The sequence below is a fragment of the Pleuronectes platessa genome, chromosome 19, assembly GCF_947347685.1.
Source record: "Pleuronectes platessa chromosome 19, fPlePla1.1, whole genome shotgun sequence".
Classification (NCBI taxonomy): Eukaryota; Metazoa; Chordata; class Actinopteri; order Pleuronectiformes; family Pleuronectidae; genus Pleuronectes; species Pleuronectes platessa.
In genome coordinates this window covers 19,124,798-19,143,843 of record NC_070644.1, presented here as the reverse complement: position 1 = coordinate 19,143,843, position 19,046 = coordinate 19,124,798, and the positions used below count along the sequence as shown (strand labels likewise).

General features: G+C 41.7%; 3 protein-coding genes across 5 annotated transcripts; 1 reads left to right on the top strand and 2 right to left on the bottom strand.

The window, feature by feature from the left end:
• Nucleotides 1-139: 139 nt before the first annotated feature.
• Nucleotides 140-5,156, bottom strand: slc31a2 (solute carrier family 31 member 2). The gene is made up of 4 exons (XM_053410769.1): nt 4,758-5,156; nt 2,086-2,152; nt 1,652-1,871; nt 140-1,162 (listed from the first exon to the last, which is right to left on the bottom strand). The coding sequence occupies exons 1-4, from the start codon at nt 4,764-4,766 to the stop codon at nt 997-999; spliced, it is 462 nt and encodes a 153-aa protein (XP_053266744.1). The 5' UTR covers nt 4,767-5,156; the 3' UTR covers nt 140-996.
• Nucleotides 5,157-6,380: 1,224 nt separating this feature from the next.
• On the top strand, nt 6,381-9,502 carry si:busm1-57f23.1 (uncharacterized protein LOC368621 homolog). 2 transcript variants are annotated; one of them, XM_053411292.1, is made up of 6 exons: nt 6,381-6,524; nt 6,732-6,873; nt 8,459-8,610; nt 8,701-8,802; nt 8,955-8,999; nt 9,262-9,502. In XM_053411292.1, the coding sequence occupies exons 2-6, from the start codon at nt 6,786-6,788 to the stop codon at nt 9,370-9,372; spliced, it is 498 nt and encodes a 165-aa protein (XP_053267267.1). In that variant the 5' UTR covers nt 6,381-6,524; nt 6,732-6,785; the 3' UTR covers nt 9,373-9,502. The 2 variants fall into 2 exon arrangements, with proteins under 2 accessions (XP_053267267.1, XP_053267268.1); XM_053411293.1 differs by lacking the exon at nt 8,955-8,999.
• A 1,980-nt stretch (nt 9,503-11,482) lies between these two features.
• Nucleotides 11,483-17,900, bottom strand: rassf6 (Ras association domain family member 6). Of its 2 annotated transcripts, none has more exons than XM_053411940.1 (11): nt 17,684-17,900; nt 14,589-14,658; nt 14,290-14,368; nt 14,026-14,195; nt 13,511-13,605; nt 13,158-13,360; nt 12,966-13,067; nt 12,754-12,805; nt 12,488-12,606; nt 12,138-12,235; nt 11,483-11,829 (listed from the first exon to the last, which is right to left on the bottom strand). In XM_053411940.1, exons 2-11 carry the CDS (start codon nt 14,636-14,638, stop codon nt 11,754-11,756), a joined length of 1,044 nt encoding a protein of 347 aa, XP_053267915.1. In that variant the 5' UTR covers nt 14,639-14,658; nt 17,684-17,900; the 3' UTR covers nt 11,483-11,753. The 2 variants fall into 2 exon arrangements, with proteins under 2 accessions (XP_053267915.1, XP_053267916.1); XM_053411941.1 differs by lacking the exon at nt 17,684-17,900 and adding an exon at nt 14,859-15,825.
• Between the last annotated feature and the right edge of the window lie 1,146 nt (nt 17,901-19,046).

Below are 19,046 nucleotides of genomic sequence, written 5' to 3'. Positions count from 1 at the left end.
ACTCACAGACCAAGGTGCAACTCTTTCTTGTTTCCATTAAACCTTATGAGTAAATGAGTTGTTGACCTGTTGTGAAATCCCCTTGTTGCTGCCTTCACATTCAAACCCACGAACCATCACCTTCCCCTGTTGACTCAGATCTGGTCAAATAAATCAATTTATCAACTTCATTCTTGATTTTAATGTTAAATCAAGAGATTTATTTTATTCTAAGTAAAGCAAAACACAGCAATGAACAACCTCAGATGATCAGACACACGTTTCTTCTCATGTTTCACAATCAATTACAAAAAATAGTTCCTCAAAAAGAGAGGAGGAGCACATTTCAATCAAACACATCTGAAAGCGTTAGTGAGAAGGCACCGGCCTTTTTGAGGTTCGTGGTTTGTCAATGATTTCCACAGAACCACATGACCTACGTGCTCCTTCCCCATATACATGTGAGAGTGACTCCCATCTGGACGAGGTTTACCAGCTACAGAGGAGAAAGAAAAAAATCACATGGGCCAGTTCCTCTATCTGACACAACTTTAAATGACCTGTCGTTCAACAGCTGTCAGTACTGATCAGAAAAATATAACAACGAAAGCTACAAACAGTGGAAGACTTCCCATTCGGTACAATACATTCAGTACAGTGAGGCAGCAAGTACACGTTTCTAAACTCTTTTAGATGTTTGCTGCGTGTGAAGGGAAAAAGGAAAATGCCTCCGAAACTTCTGAAACGTCCAGTTGAAGTGTTTTAAAAGAGTCCAGAGGCCGGACACCTAACACTGAGATTAGTGACTGGTACAGATGATATGTTGCATTCTCTGTATTATTGTGCAGCTCATTTCCAGGCATAAAAGCAACATGATTCGATGTTATTGCTTCTCAAGTGTTAAAATTTGACAAACAAGTGCAGAGATTAGTCATCGAGTGGTTTTTCCATTTAGTATCCAAAAAAAACAACGACCTCCTCCCGTCTCGAATCCAGAGAATGTCCTGTCCGCGACCATCAGGTCTCACCCAGCAGAGGGAAGGAGATGAAATAACCCAGAACAGTACCGATCATGACGCCGATGAAGATCCACACGTTGTAGGTCATGACGCACAACATCAGCATGTAGCCGAGAGACACCTGCAGCATGTGGAGGACGGTCTGGATCCCGTGCAGCAGCCAGCTGAGGACGAGGAGACAGGAGAACGTGTGAGGGGAATAATAACTTGCATTTTTACACGTCAGGCACCCGAGGCTTGAGTGACTCAGTTTAAACAAACTGTGAAAAACTAGAATTACTGCCTCGCAGTTGTTTACTTTCACAAACCAGACAGGTTGCAGTTGATCCACGTCTCTACAGACAAGCGTAGTACATGTATTTTGGAAAATTAATTAAAAAGGTATTGAGTGTATTTTGTGATAATTACATCCATTAAGAACGTTATGTCTGAATGTAATGGGACAATTCAGCCTCTGCAGAAGCATGTGCTCCACTGAGTGTCTTTGAATTCTTGAGTTGTGGCCAAGAATGTGTTCTGTGAGGCCACAGCTACCTTGAGTGCAACTGAAGGGTTAGGTTGATTATCTGACCGCCTGGGCTGCAATTACTATTTGATGAGGATCTGGTCCCTGAAGGTGTTCATAATAATTGTGAATCTCATTGTTCCCTGACCTGTTCCTGGTGTTGGGAGCTGGAGGAGGAGGCTTGATGGGGGTCACGGAGGATTCGGAGGAGCTTCTGCCCAGTGTGGAGCTGCAGTCGCTGTGGAGGGACGTGGGGCCGAGGTACGGCTCTGCCAGCTTCGACTTATTTCCCAGCCACAGCCTCCAGACCTTCAGCACCTCGTAGAAGACGGTCAGGAGGAAGACGACGAACACCGACAACCCCATCCCTGCAGACACAAACACACAGAGTTAACTTTCAGGCATGTTCTTCACGGATCAAAAAATTTGCATTTTACCCAAACCCGAGGCCTTGTGAATCCAAAGGCTGCTCCTCCACAAATAAGAACCGGTCTTCCAGCCCCTCATTACACAACAAGTTCATAAAGAATCCTTCAGACTAGATGATAAAGTCCAGTTTGTGTTTGACTCTCTGTGACTTACCCAAAGGCCCGTTCACGTTCCAGAAGTCGAACAGCAGCGTCACGCTGTTCGACACCTCAAAGGTCATCTGTAGAAAAGACAAAGAGACGAGGAGTAAGAACCTAGAACCAGCCGAGGGGAGGGCTGGTCACCGGTTGAAGGCTGAAGCACGTTTCATGGGAAAGAGATAACCGATGCAGGACCAGGTGTTAACAGTGTTGACCTCAATCCTCCTTCCCACCGAGATCAGTTGTCCAGACCTGGAGTCAACACTCTGTCATTAGTCCCTCGCTCTTTAATTTCCTGGAGTCAAGTCTCAGGACGTCTTGTGTTACTGATCTGAGCGACCTTTACTTTTCTTTTTCCCCTTTTCTTACAGGACCTTCATCAACAGAGGAGAAAAGTGCTTCTCATAACAAAGGTTTTACTTTTCAGAATAAAATACAGATGCAGAGTAATCTCTGTCTTCATGTGCGCTGCCCCCTCGAAACCTCCTCTGTTCAACATGTCATTTTTGGATTCCTTTAAAAACACAAAAAAAATTGGTTTACTCCAAACAAGCGTCTATTCAGCTGATCTCATCCCACAATTACAACAAGATGGATTGTCCCACAAAAGCTCCCTCTGTTCTGCCTGGTGGCTGTAGATGTGTGACTGACAGAGGAATGTACTGTTTGTGTGTGTGTGTGTGTGTGTGTGTGTGTGTGTGTGTGTCACCACCTGTCCAGATATGACTTGTTCTCACCAGGTGCCCATTGGAGAAAGTCTAAATGGAGCCTGCACGGTTTGTGTCAATGCGGCAAAAATAAGGTTTTTGATCAATCAACAAAATATTTATCAGCGTTTCATAAATGATTTATCAAGCAAGGTTATTTAAATTTGTTGCTTCGCCATTATTAATACTTCTTTATCATTTAAGGTGAATATCTTGTTAAATCTGAACAATTTATCCGTCATTTCAGAGACTAGGTAGAAAGGCACTAGAGAGCATTCCCCAAAAAGTCCCCTTTCGTAAAAACACATATATTATTAGTTAAATCTGAGAAAACGTCACAGCTCACAGTTTTATAAGCAACACCATGAAACTTCTTTACCTCTAAAGCAGCAGCTTCTGGCCGGTTCACTTTCGGTCAAACGAAGCAATAAATCAACAACATTCCTTGGCAGAGGTGTAGCTAATACAAGTTTTGCAGCTCCAGCCCAAAATGCCAATGTATACGAGTGGTTATGTTGTTTGGTGGCGTGCGTGAGAGGATCCCTCTAAAAGGTTTTATAGGTTTCAGATATTTTAATAATGTCTACGTGTCATCGGTCATCCTTTCAGTGAGATCATAACAATAACCTCACTAAGGTGACTGCTGTTCTGGGAGTGCAGTGGCATCCATCGGGGGAAAGAAGCTGTAATTAGATGATGCCAACATTGTAAACAAAATAAAATGTTTTGTTTGATAGACAACGTGGGAGGTAAAAGTGCACACACCCAAAATATGTAGTACATTTTGGGTGGAGCATGTTAATTTGGTAAATTATGAAGCTGCAACGGGAGTTTTTTAATGATCGGTTTGGTTTACAGGTTCAATAATTACGAGCTTGAATTGTTCACGTTGAGGTTTGTCTGAAGTGCGTCTCGTGGTTCTTTACCTGATGTCACTGTGCTGCCAAATCCCAGGAATTAACCTGTGAGTGCCATGCTATTTTGGGAAATGATGAACGTCACCATAGCCACATTAAAAAAACCAGTTTAGTTTAAAGACCTGCTGATCATCGTCAACTTCTATATCAAACCCAGTTGAAACTCCGGGTCCGTATCTTTTTTTAAATAGTTTTTTAAAACATTATTACCGCCGAGGACGTCGTGTTTTTGACATTGTTTGTTTGTTTGTAAGCATAATCACGCAAAAACTACTGTACGGGTTTCCACGATATTTATTTGGGTCGTGGAAGAACTTTTCATGTTTGTCATTTGGTGCAGATCCAAATAAAAAACTGGTAAATTTAAATGTAGTTTGAGAATTGTTGGGCCCTGGGGGAGGTATGCAGACTAGTTTTTTGATCTAATCATTTATAAATAAAGGAAATAGTTTGTCTAGGATAATACAAAGTCTGCAGTTTGTATGAATATTGAAATAATACACTGTTCCCCACAGTTCAGTGAGAACTTCTGACAGAAAATGTATTTGTACATGCTATACGCATCTGTTGGAATACATCTCTATCTAACATGGTGATAAAGAGGCTGGTCAGCCATTTGCAAACAAATGCCCTTTCCCACGAGCCCTTAATCAGAAGAATAGAAACTGAAATATCAATAATTTGCTGTGGAAAACATTTAGTATTGAATGTAGGGCTGGAGAAATACACAATATAAACCTGTGGAAGATCATGAAAACAACATGTTTTAATTTGACAAAATGGAGTTTTTACATCTTATGAGCCAAATGCAAATTGTGGGTAGAAACTAACTTTTGTTTTTAAAGTTTTAAAGTAAGTTTAAGGGACTTTAGTTAAATATGTCTTTATTTCTGAAGGTATTTTAGAACTATTTGTTTACTTGACTGAATCTACACTTCATCATTTAACTCCACACACACACAACACAGACAACACAGACAAACCTTTAAATTGCAGTTAACACGTTAGATAACAAACAACGACACGACACTGAGGTAAAACTACAACAACCCACAACTTACAGACATCATGGTGGACTCGCTGGAGAACTCGAGCGGGGGTAACGTGTCTCTCTTCAGTTACCCATCTCAGGAGCTCTCTGCCCGGGCAGCAGCTGCAGGTTCACAGCCCCAATGGCTCCGGAGCAGCACCGACAAACCGCGGAGAGAACAGACCGTACAGACACACACACAGCGAGGGATGCCGGGTAATGGAGTTCTTCTTGGGGGCTGAACGCAAACAGCCGCTGAGGTTTGAACTCAAATGGAGTTCTGTTCAAATAAACCGTAAAAAAAAACGGGTGTGTCCGTCAACAGCGACACACGTTTACACAACTGGTGTTTAGTTTGTGTTAGTTACACAAAGAGAAGGGGGCGGCGGCGGCCATGTTTCACTGAGCTACTGCGCATGCGTGAAGCAGATCCACCTTCCGCTGGGTTTGTTTACGGAAGCGAGGGAGGTCACGTGATCGACGGAGGAAGACGAAAGTGTTCGGAGCTCTGCGGCGGAAAAGACCGGATATGAATATATTATTTACAAAATAAAATACTAATTCATAGTTATATGTATTCTATATATCAGCGCTGTATGTTATTTTTCTCTCTCGCTATTTTTTTCTCATTTCTGAATTGTTTTCCAATCGGGCACTGATTCTGCATTACTCCGTATGTGATTTATATTTATATTTGAATTAAAATATACTTTCTGTAATCTTAATATTCTATTGTTTCATTAAATGTGCTCTGTTGTATTATATATTGTTTATACTGTAATCTGTATATTACTGTTTATATTGTAATCTTTAATTATTCCATATGCACAGGACATGGATTGAAATGCTGTTTTGTTTTTCTATGATCCTTGGTGTAAACATGTAGACAGAATATATAAGTACGCAACATAGTAAGTACTCAAAACAGAGTACACACAGTACAACATAGTATGCATTCGTAAATCCTATTTCATCGAATATCATCTTATCTTATTTAGGATGAAATATGAAAATCTAGGATTGAAGAATTAGGTTGATATATTGAATGAAAGATTAAATACAATCTGAACACATAGACTTAATGTTTGAATATTTGGAATGAAGGTTGAATATTTTGGATGAAACGTGTGACTATAGGGAAATAAAACACACTGGCGCCATCCAGTGTTGTTGATGTGTAATACTCTGTGTTTCACTTCAAGTCCATTTAATTTCAGACAAAATGCAGTCGTTTCTCTACATCTATGTGAGAATTTCAGTTAAAGAAAAACAACATAAAGTTTATGAATTAATTGACATTGATTTTAGTTATTGCAGTATGTTGCAATTTTTCGGACAACACCTGTTTTCACATCTTTTCATTTTGGTTTAATCCCAACAATGCTTAACACTGTTTTTTTTTTTGTTTATTTGTTTTGTTTGTTCCAATCTGAATCACACACCCTCGTGCTGGTGACACAATTAACAGGAAAAACCACTCACGTGACTCGCATGAATGCAAACACACAAAGAGCACGGACACACAAGTGCGTGAACACAAAAGCACTCGTCCTGTATCCCTTCACACACACATACAACACACAGTAAAGCTGCTGATGTTTGTTAAATCACAGTGTGACGTCACTGCCAGTCACTGGGTGTGTGAGGTCTTCACTGGCTTGTTAAACATACCACAGATTGGGTGACCTCCTCTAATGAGACTCTGTCCCTCCCCCTCTTGCTCTATACTTTCCTCACTCACAGTATTTCCCTCAGTCTGCTCCTGCTTCAGCGTTCACAAGCTCGAGTCCCATTCAAGGTAGATGTGCTTTTTATTAATGTTTCCTTTTCTATGCATGTTGTTATTTCCTTTTCTCATACAGTCTGATTGGGTTTTACTCTTTTTGATGAACTCTTTCTCTGTGCTCTCACTTTGGATCTGGACTAAATCACTTTGTTGTCTGCCAGTTGGTCGGCAAAGCGTTTAAGCTCCGGTCTAATGTTTATCTGACATCTTTTCCTCTAGATCCCAGAGGTCTTCCCCTTGTGAGGAGCACACGCGAGGCCAGCAAGTACAAAGATGTCTGTGCCACTGTCTGTGCTGATATGTCTGTCGACTGTCCAGCTCTGCATGGGCGATCAGCTTGTGGAGGAAGTCATCACCACAAGTAAGAAGTGATGAGGAAAGAAGAAATGTGACTGTCACTGTGTGAACGTTACAATGAGAATTCAGAAAGAGAGCAGACTGAACTACTTTATCAGACTCTTTAAGAAACTGTCTCATAACTGAAGCTACACACATAGTGAAAATATGCAGTAAATATCTTGACCAGTCAGTGGCATTTATTTAGAGATCCCTAAATACAAGTATCAAGTACTTAAAGTACTTTGGATTTGACACAGATGAGTCTAATATGTCACTTTACTTGGATACAGTAAATGTTTTAAGGCATGGTTTCTACAAAGAGTGTGTAAAGATGTATTACTTGTATAAATATAGGTATGTAGTTAAATATTTGAAAAGAACACATGTAAGAATAATTTGGACTATGATGGGATTTGATGGGAGGTGCAGGTTTTATAGATGGGATGTACAATACAACGTTATACAACAATGACAGCAGCGTATCTGTGTGAGAATGATGACTCACAATCTAGAAAACACCCAAACAAAACAAGTGCAACTCTGCAAATTCAACACTTGTAATAGAACGAAATCAAACACATGAACAGCAAGTTTGTACAAAACGTTTCAGAGGAACCGCAAATGAGTGAAACTCAAATTATAAAAAACATAACAACAAGGACGAAAGCATCTATTTTTAGTTGATTTGTTGTGAACATTTGTTTTTTTCAGGGTGTTTCTCCATATGACTTATAGGAATAAGTTGTGCCTTTGTGTTTACACAGTGACTTGTAGTCTGGTCGGGCACAGTGAGTCAGAGAGTTGAGCTCATGCTGAGCGTCACACAAAGTTGTCAGTGACTGAGTGCAGTTTGGTTTGGAGAGGAAACACAGTTCCATTCGGTTCCCATTCAAAAAAAATGGCAGCAGGGAAAACCTTTGGTGGCTTGTGTGGATTTATAAATGCTCAGTAATTTAAAATGTTCCACAATTACAGAAGCAAATTGCAGCTTTAATTCAAACATTTAGTTTTAGCAGATATATCCGATAACTGCTGGTGGCACTATATGAAAAGTTAGTAGGCTTTTCATTAGCCTCGAGATATTTATCTGTGGGAAAAAAAGTTGTTCACTGACTCGCTTCCCATTTCCATAGAGCCACTAAACTGCAGTAAACACACTCAAAAAATAAAACCCACAGCAGTTTGAGTTGAGCTGGAACGATTATCGCTAACTGCTGCTTTTATTTCCTAATGAAAGTCTCTTTTATTCCTCGGCCTGGTGAAGGAGGTCGGGGGTTTGGCAGAGAGGGGGGGGGGGGGGGGGGGGGGGGGGCACCATGGTTTGGCAGCGTTTGAAATAATCTGCTGAATCCAGGGGCTTTGGAGTTCTTTCAGTTTCCAATCTTTTGACTGATGCTCTGGACAGAAGCAGCTCGTTTTCAGGATGAAGGAGCTTGAAGAGAAACTCGAAATACAACACACTTAAAAGCTGAGAGTACAAAATGTATGGATGTGCTTTTATTTGCACATTTTTGTTGCTATGCATGAATGTGTGCATTTCAGTGTCGTGTTAATCTGGAGAAAACACACCTCATTAGCCTCTCATGTGTGTGTGTTTTTCTTCACAGAGAAAGTGCCTCTCCTGGGCGGCTGGTTCGAGAGGAATCCAGAATCGGCCGAGGTTCAGAAGGCAACTGAACAGGCTGTGAATATGTTCAACGCCCGATCCAAGAGCAAGCGTGTGTTCAAGCTGGTTTCCATCACTGCTGCTCAGACTCAGGTTAGTTCCCAGTTCAGAAGGTTAAATCCCAGTTCAGAAGGAGAGGGACTCACTTTGAATAACTGCTCTGTCCTCTTGTGGTGTCGTCAGGTGACCAACACGATCAACTTCAGGATCGACGCCGTCTTGAGGAAAACCAAATGTCTCAAGTCCGAAAATCCCGACTTGGAGAGTTGCAATTTCGATAAAAAGGTATTTTCTCTTCTGTGGATATTAAACTCAAGCAAAATTAAAATGTCTATAATAAGCGGTTTTCAAGAATACACGCAAAGATGGAAGACATGACAGCTCCCCTAACGTGAAGCCAGCTCCTCACTGCCCCCTGGTGGTTTCTGTCATTTTAGGTAGTTCCTATCACACTGATGTATGATCACAGGATCAATTCCCAAGTAAGTTCAGTTATGATTTATGACCTCAACACCGTGGCTCCGATCCACGGCCACTACTGGGCAGACTTGGGCTTCTGATATTATATGTACAAGATGGCGGCACCTATATCCAGGATATTATGGCTTCATACTTGCACACTGGGAGGTGGTGGGGACGTGTCGTCCATCTTTATGTTTTCTGTCTCATGCCCGATTGTAAGTTGGAGTTCAGAGATTTTTCCCATTTGCTAAATCGCAGTTATTGCCGTTTCCTCCCCCGCAGCATGTGAAGTGCGTCTTCGATGTGACCTTCAACCCACGCGACAACAAACACGAGCTGCAGAATCACAAGTGCAAGAAAGTCATCCTGGACAAAGTGGAACTTTTGGATTGACGGAACACTTTCACACTGTAGTTTAGCTCCAGAGCTTTGACCTCTGAACTCAACATAGTGCTGATGAGTTAAGAGCTGGATGTGTGGGTTGGACCATTTTTAATAAAGTTTGTTTTGAAAAGGTGACAAAGAGCTTGTGTGTTGTCTTTTTTGTTACCATAAGCAGAGATTTGTGGTTTGAGGTTTGTTGTCATGTTGCATGTCGTCTATTTTGTGTTGTTTTATACTTGTTTCTAGCTAGTTGTTGAGAAAAGACGAGATCCAGATCAAGAACCCATGAATTTTCACGTCAATATATATTTAAACTGAAGGAATTTCATTTAGCCTTATTAACAGTCATACGAGAAAACAGCAGTGTTGTGAGAGTTCTCTTCGTTTTCTTTCAAACATCCATCCATTGCCAAGAATGTTTAAAACACATGAATCTGAAAATCAACATGTGTGTGGAATGTATGACATTTTAATACATATCAGTGACTTTATCTATATATATAAATAAAATCCGAGACTTAATACAGAAATGTATGTTGGAGCAAAGTGTTTCTTACCAGGGAGTCGTTTTGGACTGAAAGCCCGAGCAGCACGGCTAAGACGGCCGAGAAGAGGTTCGTCTTCATCTTCATCTTCCTCACCCCGTGGACTGAGGAACCGGTGACCACTGAGGTGTCAGTCTTGGTTTTATACAACCAAAGAGGGAGGAACCTGTCGTATAAACAGAGTTACTGCAAAGAAAATACGTAGACGCTTAGACAAAGGTTTAAATGGAAGGATCAACTCTGGAGGAAACACCCTGAACCTCTTTCAGGAAACTAATGAAGCAGGTTTGATTCAACATTAATAACTTTAATATGGTTTCATACACATATAAGGTAAAAATGTGTAATTCATATATGTTATTGTGCAGAAACAGGTTCAGATAATGCTTATTATTAACTGAAGTCATTAGACTGATAATTATGAACTAAAGCTCTGTGAAAACACACAAACCAAACATGTAAACATCACAAAAACCACTGGTCCACACCCAAAGGTTTCAAATGTCTGTTACTGGAACATACAGCTACTACAATACCCAAGTCAAGAAAAGTTTACATATATATTTCATATATAAACTCAATGTGCTTCAAGCAAAAAGTACGAAATATATCAAATATGAGGATATTAAAAGACAAATAAAAGAAATAAGTGAAAAGAAATAAGAACCAGAAAGGGAATAAAAACCAGAAAGATTCAAATAACTAAGACAAGAAGCCTTGTAGTGAAAATGGAGAATGATAAATAAAATGTAACCACACACGACTCAAAACCTGAAAAGTCTGATTTAAAATGAGTTGTTAGTTCTGGTGACAGAGAAGTGGGCCCAGAATAAATGAAGCTATTAAAGGAGTCTTCAACAGTGAGGCCCTGACAATGAAGAGCACGATGCACCAGTTTGTGTGGAAACCTCAGTCCTCGTAAAACAACGTGTTATTCTTCATCACTTTAATGGAAAATGAGGGGATGCAGGGAAACTTGAGGCCGTGCGGTGGCCGACCAGTGTTTACACAGTCGGAACATCTCACTCTGCACTACACCATTATTTAACTATTAGGACGACTGTGTTTTCCACTTAGGATCCTGTTTCACACACACACACACACACACACAGAGCTTTATTGATGCCACTTGAATCCCTTTACGAGTCTTTTCCCTCTTGTATTTCAGCTTCAAGGTTTGGAAGATCGTTTTATTCCACTTGTTTAATAGATGAACACAGTACACACCGGTTAGACTCAGCACTGGAGCCACTTTACACTTTATTGTCATGGGCGAAGGGTGTGTAACGACTGGATTCAGCAGGAAAACAGGAAATAACATGTGTGGGTGAATTATGAGGTAAATAATAAATGTGTCTCATAAAATGTCCAGTTTTTACTTATTATCTTATTCCCCAAAGGACTAAGTGGCCATTCAGCTGGTCGTTATTTTCAAAATCTAATTCTACTTGAGTCGTTATCGATATATATTTACTTTATTCAGCAATTTAAACTTAATTAATGTTGGTAAATTAATTAATTGACTGAGACTGTTCACTCTCCACAGACAGAAAAACACCAAACTGCTGGTCATGCTGGTCCCACAACTTATATTTATTCTTGAAATCACAAAGTTTATTTACAATTATTTACAAAAGATTCTTACAGCTTTTTAAAAAAAAAAATCATGTATTTTTTCTTTTAGTATCAGCATTTGTGTTCTTTCCCAAATTATTCAGAATCTCATCCAGATTCGAGACTTTGACCTCGTTCTGGTTTAAATATCGATTTTTAAAAAGTTCTCATTAATAAAACATCTCTGGGTTGATTGATGGGTCGTCTGTCAGTGTCTCCGATCGTCAGCTGTCAGACGCTCGTCTCAATATGAGGCGACATCTTGCTGTTCATCGTATGGGACAAGAGCCTCTGCTGCTTTTTGAACCTGACACACACACAAACAAGAAAACACACGCACACACACACACACACACACACACACACACACACACACAAGAACACGCACACATGCACACACTGTGAGTTAAACAGCAAAATGTTGGCTCCACCATCTGGCCTGGAAATGCAACTGCAATGACTTTCTCTTCCAACACTTATGAATATGCAAATCTGTTAGACGCCCTCTCAGCCACCGTAGGTATATGGAGAGGAATGAAGTCGTGCATAAACAAAGATGGTGAAGAGCACGTTGAGTTTTAACTTGTCTTCATGAGGGGATGTGGTCTCACTCACTTGTTGCGGACCCTCTGGATCTCCCTGTTCTCCTCCTCTCTGAGCTCCACCAGAACCTGCTGCAGGATCGGAAGCTCCAGGTTCAGATACTGGGCGACCTGACGCAGAGACACAAACACAAGCAGGGTGATTTAATTTGTTGATGTTAAGATTATGGAACAGTGACGCTTTTCTATGATGTTCTTAAAAGCTTCTAGATTCTCTAGAGGTGAGACGGAAATAAAGCAAGTCTCCTTTTTCAACGATGAAGAAGAAGAAACACATATTTATCATGTTTATCTGAATTCTAATCATTTTAATTGCTACTTAACACATTCATGTAATTGTGGTACATCGGGAATCGAACCCACATCGTTGCTGACTTCCTGTTCGTCCACATCCATCATGAAGATCTTCATGATGTCATCGGAGGGCCCCTGCAGTATGCGCTCCCACAGGGGCTGGTCCCTGTTACTGAGCTTCCTCTTCTCTGGACAAAAGACACACACAGACACACAAACACACACACACACACACACACACACACACACACACACACACACACACACACAGTGACGTCAGAGGAGGATTCTGGTTCCACTTCCTGTGTCGGTCAGGTGTAAGAGGCAGACTGTACCTCCACTCTGGTGAACGCAGTACAGAGCAAACTCCTGAGGGTCGTTCTCTATCTGTGGGACGAAGACACAGTGTCGCACGTTACACACAGCACACGGTTCGATTCCGAAAGTGGTCCTCAATCAGTTAGAACTGGATTCACTGCGAAAACAAAGCTGTGACCCACGTAGTTGCATCCATTTTACCGATTGGTAACCGATCAATTAACTTCACCTTGAACTTGTTTAGAAGCTGCTCGATGACCTGGTCTGTGGTCATCGCGCTGGAGATGCGAACTTTAGTTGGTGTCCCGAAGGATGGAGTGAAGATGGCGGTCTGGAGAAAAGAGAGAGCAGTGATTGGAGGGTTTATCAGGAGAAGGAGGGAGGATGAAGGAAGTAGAGAACACAAAGGGAGAACCTCCACCTTATAGTTGTAGAAGTGTCCGTTGATGGAGAAGCGGTGCTGTCTCTCCTTCTCTCTCTGGGCGTCCGACTTCCCCCTGCCCCGCCTCCTCTTGACCAGCGAGGCGTCGCTCATGCAGCGGAACAGGTTGGACTCGGCCTCCAGCTCCGGGTTCTTCTGCCTCACGGGACGCAGGGTGGTGGTCTCGAAAACCACGGGGGGGCCTTCAAGGGGGGGGGGGGGCCACAGAAACACACGGATGCAAACGTCTCACCTTTATCCAAATAAGATAATCTATGCAATGTGCTTTAATGTCACGCAAAAGTGGGAAGATGACATTAGGGCACATTTCCCAGGAGGAAAATCAGAGGAACCTGGTTTAGGGCTGCTACTGACTGTCTCCTGTCCCGTCTCTGACATCTCGTCGATCTGGTGCAGGTCCACATATTCCCCCCAGCGCGTCATCCCCCTGCAGACAGAGAACAGGCCCAGTGGAAACAAAGGGGAGGATTACTGTGCACGCAACTGCACATCTGCACGACCTGCAACCCAGAAACTATAATACAATTCATAAAGGACATATACTGTATACCGTCTGTAGTAGGGACTGAAGGAACATAGTACAAGTATAAAAGTATAGTTTGAGGGAAACAGGGTGTGACTGGAGGAACGGATTCACTCAAAACCAAACAGATTCAGACTCATGAAGTGTTTCTTGCTAAGTTCAGACTTGTCTCTCAGAAACTTTCCTCTCCAGAACTGAGCAACCCTCTCGTGGCCACACAGAAACGTGCGAGTGCAGATTCCAGATTTACGGATCGTCAAATTAGGATCCAAACTTCTTCACACATTGTGGAAACATATCAGGGACGATATTCAAAAAGCTGACCTCTTGTTCTCGAGCGGGCTGACGGGGCTGACGGGGCTGACGGGGTCCGGGGGCATCAGAGGCGCGAAGGGAAGCATCTGCTTGTCGTCCTGTATCTTCAGCCTGATGGGTCTGCGCACCCCCCAGGAGATGTTCAGGAAGCCCTCCACCACCACCTCTCCATCAGGCCCCTGTGACACCAACCAATGAATACACACCTGTATGCATCTGAGGTCATGCAACACTAACACATGCACAGCGGCGTCAACAGCTTTAGAGCCTCACCTGAGAGTAGCTGAGGTGCAGCTGAGTGTGGTCCTTCAGGAAACAGTTGTAGGTTCTCAGCAGGGAGAGGAACTCTGCTCTGAAATCCACACACAAGACAAAACAACCGCACAAAACTCAACACAAACCTGTGACCTTTAGATATTCATCGCCCAGTAGGAATCCTATATTTACGTCTGCAGGAGAACTCGGCTGCAAAAAGCCAGCGTGGGAAGAATTTCCACTGAACTTATTTATCCGACAAAATTACTATTCATCATTAATTTTCATTGACTTTTTATAAAGACGGGTTGACCCACCTGGACAGTGTCCGGCTTTCTCCTGCCTGGACCAATGGGAGCAGACTCATCTCCGCTTGTGTCAACTGGGCTACAGAGGGAACAACAACATTCAACCTTTAAATTAATTTAGTAGAGAAGATATGATCCTGATCTCGGAGCTAGGAAACAAACAATAAGGTATGTGTTGTTGTTGTACCTAAATTAATGCATTTCTATATCAAACTACACTGCAGCTGCACAACCAGCATGTTGTCTGTTCTCCTCATATTAAACAATAGAGAGTCTTACCTTCTGTCACATGGCAGATCAGAGCTCTCCTCCCTGATTCTCTCTCTTTGTCTGAGCCTCTTTCTTCCGTCTGGGTTTTAAATATCTCTTTCCAGTCTCCCTCTATCCCTCTCTCTCTCTCTCTCTCTCCCTCTCTCTGAAGTTTTGTGTGTTATATTTATCCCGCGCTCTCCCTCGCTCCAGCCATGCCTCTTCTCTCTCTCTCTCTCTCTCTCTCTTTCTTTTCTTGTGCTCGCCTCCCAGAGATTTAATAACAGCTCTCCACCCAGTAACCAGTGATGACAGGACCCAACCATTTGTTTATTCTCCAGTCAGAGACACTGAAGCTCGTAAAAAGAAAAGAGAGATTGGAGGAATTTCCACGTGGCTAGTCTCCCTTTCTTTCTTTCTTTCTTTCTATCTTTTTCCTCATTCTTCTTATTCTTCTTATACAGAGCCGTTCTGAGAGGAGAAGCCTGTCCTCCGCTCGTTTCTCTTTCTCATTCTTTCCATCTCTGTCTCAGCCTGTTTGCTGGTGAGAAGTATCTCAGGTATTCAGCAGCTGTCTCCTCTGCAGCCCCACCACTCCCTGCTCTGATGGACAGCTCACAAACCAACCTCCAGAAACAAGAACATTTAAAGGTGCAATGCAGAACGCTACATGTTTCTAAGAGAACAAAGGGAATCCCACATTATCTTTAAAAAAAAACTGCACTGATCACGTTCATAAAGCTGATGTTAAATCTGTATTTTCACTCATCCATCCAGCCATCATCTTTATCTATCATCCTTAAAGGTAGCAGGGGGCTGGAGCAAATCCCTGCTGACAGTGAGAGGAGGAGTTCAGCCTGGACCGGGGTTTGAACCAAGAACCTTCACCACAGTGTGCCACCCTTGTTTTTACACATGATATATAATATACTGCATGAGAAATGTCTAAAACCATAATATATATTTTAATTTATCTCACAGGAAATGCTGTTTCAAATTAACTAAGATAAATCTTACAACTGTATCACATGTGATGTTATTGACATAAATAATGTTAATAATATTGTGTAAAATACAGAGCTGCATACAAACATATATATGAAAATTGCCAATAATTGTTTTTGAATTATATCCTAAGAAGATAAATGTATGAACGCATCAAGAAAAATGAGGAACAAGCTAAACGTTTACCAACAATGTACGAGGAACAGTCTCATCATTTTAAATTCTATTTCCTCCTCAGCTGAAAATTAAAGGCCGGACTAATATTGCACTTCATCTCAAAGCCTGATGTTTGTACTCGTAAGTAAACTTATAATCTGTCGAAGAAACACTTTAATCTGCTCTTCTTCTTCTGCCTCTTATCCAGGATCAGTTGGTGCCGGACCAGGTGCAGGGTTCTACATCACAGCGCTTCGGACTGAACTGCAGCTTCCACCTGAATCCTGTGTGTCGTGCACGGTGACTCACGGCGTGCACGTGTGAGCCTGAACAGACACGACTTCTCTCGAGTGCAGATGTTCTGTTGCTGTCGTGAAATAAAGTTTAATAAAGGTTTGAAAAGCCTCGTTGTTGCAGAATAAATAGGGATTAAGTTTTGGTGCATGTTTTTCTCTTTTGTGTTTAACCTGACTTCCCTGTGACGGTCAGGCCTCAGCATGTAGGTTTCACGAACGGCTAAATCAAACACACCAGACCTGAGAGTGTGTCATCATGATTTATCAATCACAGGAGAAAAAGGAGAACTATTGAAAAATGGCCAATAACCTGTGAGCGTTTATAAACCTGACGTGCTTTCAGCAGGTTAAAGGAAGACAACTGCTCCTAACCAGAGATTGTAAATATAGATGAACGACGTGATGTCTGATTCAAAAGAAATCTGAAACCTGACACAACACCTTGTCTAGAAGGATTTCTATCATGTCTCTTGGGCATTTCCTCCTTTATTCAATGAGCCACATGAATTAAACCGGCCTCTCTGGTGTCAGAGGTGAATAAGAACTCAGGAACGTCCCTGAGGTTCAACCAGAAAACTGCTTTCTCTTTAGGATCGATTTTCATTGAACAAAACCTTTTGAAAGAAGAGTAAGAAGTGATGATAACACTGAAATTGATGTTAGTTATGAGACCATTTATCATAACGAGAATTACAATGATCCAATTCACAAGACCAGAGGGTGTAATGTACACACGCAGGGATATGGAGGCTTTATTGTCGCCAAAGTACACAATGACACACCCGGTTTCTTTCTCTGCTGCTGTCACTCCCCCTTCTCTCTCTCTCTCCCTCTCTCCCTCTCTCTCTCTCTCCCTCTCTCTCTCTCTCTCTCCCTTTACTTCCCTTCTTTCCTAACTGTCAAACAACATGTCACACTTGCTCCCCGTCACTCACATGCACAGATTTGACCTGATTATATAAAAATTGTCCCTCGGCTCCCCGGTTGTTTGTGAGCTCTGTTTTCATTTTTAATCAAACCACATTTGCGGATGTTTGTAAATGGCTTCAGCAAATTTAAGTTTTAATTTTAAAAGTTTTTAGACCAATCGTTGAAAAGTTATTTAAATGTTATTCAAGCCAACAAAGAAAGATTGCTTTATTACAACTGGTTGTATGAACGCTTGACAAGGTTGACAATAATACTTCAAAATTAAAGAATAATACAAAGAAAAGTAATCTGACAGTGAATCTAGTGAATCTATACAAAACAATTAGACATCTCTTGGTACAGTTTGTATTCCTGAAACCATGAATAATCATTTTATTGGTTTAAAACCTGCGTCTGTTCTGCTTCCAGTTTCATTTCAGTAAAACAACTTTCACACTGAAGGAATGAAAATCAAATGTTCGGTCCTACCTGTCCAGCCTGTCTTTCAATCTTCTGATGAACAAAGTTGCTTTACTCCATGGTCAAGTTCTAGTACCTCGTGTGTTCATGTGTGTGTGTGTGTGTTTGTTTGTATGTGTGTGTGTGTGTCTGGTCCAGAGTACAGTGTGTGTGTGTGTGTGTGTGTGTGTGTGTGAGGAGGTGAACTTGCAGCAGCTGGTTACTTATTCCAGGACACGTTGAGACATCGTGGAGAGGGAGGAGCTGAGTGACACCAGATATGACTCGGCTGCTTTGTCTGTGCATGTGTGTTGTATGTGTGTGTTTGTATGTGTGTGTTTGTATGTGTGTGTTTGTGTGTGCGTGTGTGTATTGACCCAAAAGAAAATATGACAACGAGGAAGGGAGAGAACATATGAAATTAAATCTCTCACCCTTTTGAAGCTCGTGTGAAGCCGGACACCTGGAGTGCAGATAGTGTTCATCATGGAGAACACACAACATGCAGCAGGTTTATATGATAGAATAAAGACAATGTAATAATCCAGGGAAGCCGCCTGAAGACAGAAGTCTACAAGTCACTGGCTTCAAGCTTCACACACACCTTGGTCTCATATTGTCACACACTTCATTGTGACTCATGTGGATTGCACACTGATATCTGACTCCCTCGTGCACGAGGATAAAATAACCACCTGGAAAGATCTCGATACCAAAGAGAGTCTGTGCTGTTTTAGATTATTCTCCTTCCTACTTCTGTGAAAGAAAGGAACGGTCAATCCTCCACAGCTGTTTCATGCATGGAGTCCCACAGGGCTCGTTACTCGGGCCTTTATTTCTTTCCTTGTTTGCATATTACTCTTTTCGTCAAACATTTCAGAAACCTTGCATCAGCTTTCATTTCTATGCAGATGACTCTCTGCACCTCTGTCGATCCAAGTCACATCCCAGATCCGAGCCAACTACAGGTCTGTGGCCCAGATGTAGAAAACTGAATCCTGCAGAATTTGACTCTCTGTGAAAACTCAGATGTTACTAATAAATCCGAACTTATCACCTTAGGATCAGATTCTGCAGTTTTTCAAATCCCTTCACTCTCAGGGTCTTGAGCCTCTTTGCAGAATTACCGTGTCACGTTTGATAACAGGTTTAAATCTGATGTGAACTTGGCTGTCACATTCTGCCTCCTGCGTTTTATTAAAAATCCATTGTTTATGTGCAAAGAACTTGTGATTTGGCATAAATTTGATCTGACTTCTTTATATCAGATTTATTCTAATATGATTTTAAGTGCAACCTGAAATCTGGTCTACATAAGAAATTCCCTGAAATAGTCGGGGCCCTTGACTCTGGAACAGTTTTCTTTTTCTTTTCTATTCATTTAAATTTAAGG